General features: G+C 39.6%; 1 protein-coding gene across 3 annotated transcripts in view; it reads left to right on the top strand.

Moving 5' to 3' along the window:
* Nucleotides 1-6,000, top strand: part of grin1b (glutamate receptor, ionotropic, N-methyl D-aspartate 1b) — a 79,342-nt gene that overhangs the window by 33,294 nt on the left and 40,048 nt on the right. For all 3 annotated transcript variants that reach the window (XM_088076120.1, XM_088076121.1, XM_088076122.1), the window contains 2 exons: nucleotides 1,456-1,630; nucleotides 4,987-5,137. In XM_088076120.1, the coding sequence (XP_087932246.1) occupies nucleotides 1,456-1,630; nucleotides 4,987-5,137 (326 nt within the window). The remainder of the gene's footprint in view (nucleotides 1-1,455; nucleotides 1,631-4,986; nucleotides 5,138-6,000) is intronic.

Raw genomic sequence — 6,000 nt, 5'->3', positions numbered from 1 at the left:
ATTTTGCTAATTTCTTTGTTTTCTACTTTTTTACAATTTTTCTTTTTCTTTGAAGGTTTCGGCCATCTTTTTTTCTTTAAAACTTTTTGCCTTCTTTTTTGCTTTGGGATTTTTCTTCTTTAATTTTTTTGTTGATTTTTAAAATTTTGGCTGATTTACTTTGTCTTTAAATTTTTTGTTGACTTTTTTGGCAATTTAAAATGTTGCTTTTCTTTTTCATTTTTGATTTTAATTTTTGCAGGTTGTTAAAGAAAACGTCTTCCAAACCCACGGGCCGCCAAAATTTTAGACACCAAAATTACACCATTTATTATAGCCAGAAATATAAAAACAGAAGTTATCGAGTCAATAATCACGTCACTATATGTATATATATATATATATATATAATTGTGTGTACGGTGTGACAGGGTTGTACTGAGGTTGTTTCTGAAACGATTCCCTCAATAGAAACCTGTGAAGCAGAACTGTGACGTTATGGATTTTGATGTTGTTTCTCGTCACCAGACACTCGTCACATCAGGAGGAAAAAGTTTCTGCATTTGGTGCTTCAGCTAACTGAACAAATGTCGCTAACACCGTTAGCATCCCTCTGCAGTCAAAAAAAAAGTAGTTTTAATCAGATTAGCTGTGAAACTGCCAATAACCAGCTCAACTAGTTAGCTTCATTTAGCAAAGTTATTTTCTAATTGGTCCAAGACAGGAAGTTAGCTTGTTGAACCTGTTTCAGGACGTTAAATGAGCTAACTTCACTGTGAGAAAGCTAACAAGCTACAACGCTAACAGCTATATTCTTGTTGGGAACATTAGCCAGCCTCCTCACTGTTTTCAATAGTAAATGCTAACAAATGGTCAGTTTCTGGGGGGAATGCTAATGCTGTTGTCCAGCTCTTGTCAGTGGTTTTTGGGGTAATGCTAATGGTGGTGTTTTGGGTAATGCTAACGGTGTTACCCGGTTGTCAGTAGTTTTTGGGGTAATGCTAAGGGTGGTATTTTGGGATGCTAACGGTGTTACCCGGCGGTTGTGGTGGGCCGCAGCGCAGATGTAGACACTTTCGTCACAGTGTGACGAGTTTCTGCTGAAGGAAAACAACAGACACGGTTCATATCGTCTCAGCGAGGCTTCGAGTCCTGAGACAAACGGCTGTGATTCTCAGAGTGAACTCCCAGCATGCAGTTTGGTGGTACTGAGCACTGACCTGACGCCTGAAGCCCTGAGAGAGAGAGTGTGTGTGTGTGTGTGTGTGTGTGTGTGTGTGTGTTACACTGAAGCACTCCTGTAGTTACATCTATCAGATTAATTAAAGTGTGTGTGAGTTTTTAATTGACTGTGTGAATGAGGGCAGTTTTTTTGCTTCCTGCTGTGTGTGTGTGTAACCTCTCTGCTGTGTGTGTGTCATGTGTGTTGTGTGTGTGTGTTGTGTGTGTGTGTGTGTGTGTGTGTGTGGTGTGCAGGCCTGGTGGGCCTCCAGCTGATTAACGGTAAGAACGAGTCGGCTCACATCGCGGACGCCGTGGCGGTGGTGGCTCAGTCTCTGCAGGAGCTGTTTGAGAAGGAGAACATCACGGAGCCGCCGCGGGGCTGCGTGGGAAACACCAACATCTGGAGGACCGGACCGCTCTTTAAACGGTCAGTACCGCCGCCGCAGAGGTCAGAGGTCAACTGCTGCTGATGTAACCAGATTTAACCCTTAAAGGACTGTTTGTCTCATTTTAGTCTCGTCGCTCTTCATGTTTTTAAACTGTTGGTTAAAAATAAACTCAATGAAAGTAAAATCATATTAATATATAATGTTTTTTCTAGCCTGATTTTGAAAAGCGCATCCAGTGTGCAGAGCGATAGGATTAATGTCAAAGCGGCCTATAAAGGGTTAAACTGAACGTCCTCTGGTGACGTCAGGCCTCTGTTTCGGTCTTGTTATGCTGTAAAAAAAGTCTCATTTCTACAAATACACGCAGATAAACTCAGTGGCGGCAGAGTTAATGAATCTTTGAGGAGGTGAGTGAATCAGCAGCTGAGTTTCTGAGTGAAGTGAAAATGTGTGCAGAGGGAAATCTCTGTAATCTGGAGCAGATCTGATGGGATTGTCTGAGTGTGGCGGCGGCTCAGAGCGCTGTTTAATCTGCACTTTAAAGCTTTTGTTTTGATGTATTTTTGGGGGCAGTTTTGTCTTCATTCAGTGGAGGCAGAAAACCAACATTTCTTTTGCTGAATGACGTCCAAACACATCTTTATTCGTGGGGCTGTTCTTTATTTATCAGCGGAGGGGCTGGCTGTGTTTTTTCTTTTGTTTTGTTTTGTTTTTTGCCCTAACCCCAAAGCCAGAGAGCTTTAGTTTTTTACAGTTTCTGGCTATGATAAATGATGTAATTTTGCTAATTTTTATTCTGGTGGGCCTGCGGGTTTTGAAGGCATGTTTTTTTTTAAAAAACGCCAAAAGTCTACAACAAATAAAGCAAAGCAATAAAAAAATGGCAACAGTTTAAAAACATGAAACGAAATTTAAAAAGAAAACTGAAAATTGCCCAAAATTTGAAAAGACAAGAAAAATTGTCAAAAGCTTTTAAAAAATCACCAAAAATATCCAAAGAAAAAAAAATCTCCAAAAGTTTGAAGTCTTGAAAAATTATAAAATGAAAAAAAAATCAACAAAAAATGTAAAAACAAAAATTGCCCAAAGTTTTTAAAAATCACCAAAAATTTGAAAAGGAAAAAAAAAATCACTGAAAATCTTGAAAGACAAAGAATCCAAAAAATGTTTACAAAACACCAAAACTTTTAAAGGGAAAAAAGATAAGAAGATTTAGTTGTTTTTTTTTAAATCACCGAGTATTTTAAGAGAAACAAAAACGGTCCTGTTGGAGTCAGCGGTCCAAATGAAATTTAGGAACATTTCGGATAGTAAAGTGACAACGTGAAAAAGTCAACATCTGTTTCCGTCTCCGTTTCTGCTCAGCTGCTCGCTCGGCTTCACAGTGACATCAACCGGACACCGACTGCAGAGAGATAACGACGATTTCATGAAAGTTATCAACAACCTTTCATTAATTAGACTGTAAAATTTTGGTGTTCAGTTTAGCGGATTTGATGTTTTAAAACATCAAATACTATAAACTACCTTACTATACTATAAAAAACATTGGACGTGCACATTTCATCCTGTCTTTAATTTGGTGAAAATGTCTGAAGAAACGTGCAGTAAGACACGGAGACCCGGAGAACGGGTTTCAGTGGAGGGGCGGGGTTAATGGCGGTCTGCGGCTCAGGTTAATTCAGTCGTTCCTCGCGTCATCGCTCTGCGAGCCCCTTTGACCCGCCGCATAACGAGGTCGAGTTCATGTTGATACGACGGCGGTCGGACAGAATCAAACAGGAAACGTTTCAGAGAGCGGGAGCAGCGACCCGAACGCTCTCTGACTGCTTCAAACATCGACGACAGCTGTACAGACGAGGGAATTTTATATTATCCATATTTTAAAAAACGCTGGATGCTGCACAAAACATAAATAAAAACAGCATGCAATGATTCGTGAAACCTTTTTCAGGTAGACTCAGCTGAGCAGATATTTAATAAAACATTCACTCCAAACCTGCAAGAACGCAAGGTTGGAAGGCGTGTTTCACCAAAATGTTTTATTAAAAAAGTCACCAAAAAATGTAAAGAAGTAAAATCACCTAAAAGTTGTAAAGAGAGAAAAAAAGACAAAAGAAAGAAAAAAAATGACAGAATGTTTTCTTGAAACTCACCAAATTCTTCACAGAAATTCTGCCTTCTAATCCCATGTCACGTCTTCTCTAAAAACATTTTTGAGGGGAAAAAAAAGCCAAAAGGTTCTCTTGAAAAATTGCGAAAAATTTTAAGGAAAAAAAATTGCCAAAATGTTTGAAAACAAGAAAAAGAAAATTTAAAAAAATGCTGAAAATTTTGTAGGTTTAGAAAATTAATTAAAAAAATAAGCTAGGGAGAAATTTCCAGAAAAAGACATTCGTAGTAATATTTATATATTAAAAGTGGCAGTACAGAATTATTATTATTTTTACTGACTTTTCTTTTCTTTTTTTTCATTTCTGTGTTTTTGTTTTTCTTTTTTTGTGTAAATTTCCAGGTTTTTTTTCTGAAACATTTACTATGATTCTGGGTCATTTCTGCTCCAGTCGCTCACTGCCTTCCCATGTTTTTGGAAGACATCAGGCCATTTTCAGGTTTCAGAGGGTTAAATGTGGTGAACTGAGAGTAGAGGATCAGTGGACTGAAAGGACTCTGCTGTCCGCGGAGATCAGGACGAGTCGTCTCCACCTTCAGCTCAGATCTGAGCGGAGACGCCTCACTGGTCTGATGTGGACACAACGAGGAAGATGAGCCTGGCTGTCACTCGTCCTCTCCGCTCTGTGTGACCTAAATACAGCGTCAGCATCACGCGCAGTCCCGCAGCAGCGTCATGTGACCTGTTGGTACTTTACAGTGAATCAGGCCATTTCTACAGTTTGAAGACATCGACATCGGCTAACTTTTAACTTCTGTAAAATTAAAAGAAATAAAAGTTGGAAAAAATTAAAAATCCTGTTTGGAGGGCATGCTTTTTTCTTTCTTCTTTTAATTTTTCATTTGTGATTTTTGATTTTTTTCCCTTTTTTAAGAAATTTTTGGTGATTTTTTTTTTATTTTAGTTGATTTTTAAAAACCTTTGGTGCTTTTGCTTCCTATTTTTTTTTTTGACAAATTGTCTTTAAATTTTTGGGAATTTTTATTTTAACTTTTGGGTGAATTTGTTTTCTTTTTTTAATTTTTTTATTTATTTCTTTTTTTTCAAAAAAAATCTTTGTCAGGGTTTTTTTTTTTCCTTTAAAAGTTTTGTTAATTTTTAGAGAAAGCATGCCATCCACACTCTCGGTCCCGCCAAAATAAAAAATTCCAAAATTACACCATTTCTAACAACCAGAAACCTGATGGTGTCCATGCTGTCGCTTTCTGATTGGCTCTCCAGAGTGCTGATGTCATCCAAGTACCCTGACGGTCTGACGGGACGGATCGAGTTTAACGATGACGGCGACCGGCGCTTCGCCACCTACAGCATCCTGAATTACCAACAGAAGCCGGGGCGCCTCGTCCAGGTCGGAGTCTTCAACGGATCACAGGTACAATCACACACCTGCTCACACACCTGCTCACACACCTGCTCACACACCTGTTCACACACATGTTCACACACCTGCTCACACACATGTTCACACACCTGCTCACACACATGTTCACACAGCTGTTCACACACTTTTTAGGAAAATTAACATGTTTTAAAAGGAAAAAAGGAAAATGCCAAAATGATTCCTTAACAGTTTTTAAAAAAATAAAATAAAATCTAAAAAATGTAGAAAAAAAAGTTTATATATATATATATATATATATATATATGTATATGTATATGTTTTTTGAGGAAAACTTCACTTCCTGTTAACACCTGTTAAAAATGCCCAAACATCAATAAAACATTTGAGCTGGAAACAATCTGGATGAAGTTTTTCCTCTTCAGCCCCGAGGACACAATCTGAAATGTGGACTCGTCAGACCACTTTGTGTCAGACCGTCTCAGATTAGTTCACATCGTGGATTTACAGGGTTTTTTAAGTTCATGCTGTGTGTGTGTGTGTGTGTGTGTGTGTTACTCCAGTGGCGTTTTAAATAGTGATGCGCAGATGGTGTGCTGGTGCTGTCTTATAGTCATCTTGTCACAGTGAGACCTGAAACAACATGACAACCTGTGCGTGCGTGCGTGCGTGCGTGCGTGCGTGCGTGCGTGCGCGTGCGTCGTCGCGCGTGCGTGCGTGCGCGTCGCGTGCGTCGCGTGCGTGTGTGTGTGTGTGTGGCGTGTGTGCGGCGTGTGTGTGTCGCGTGTGTGTGTGCGTGCGTGTGTGTGCGTGTGCGTGTGCGTGTGCGTGTGCGTGTGTGTGTGTGTGTGTGTGCGTGTGTGTGCGTCTGTGTGTGTGTGTGTGTGTGTGTGTGT

This window comes from Plectropomus leopardus, chromosome 4, assembly GCF_026936395.1.
Source record: "Plectropomus leopardus strain MGB_pleo_1.0 chromosome 4, ASM2693639v1, whole genome shotgun sequence".
Lineage (NCBI taxonomy): Eukaryota > Metazoa > Chordata > Actinopteri > Perciformes > Serranidae > Plectropomus > Plectropomus leopardus.
This window is presented reverse-complemented; position numbering and strand designations above follow the sequence as displayed.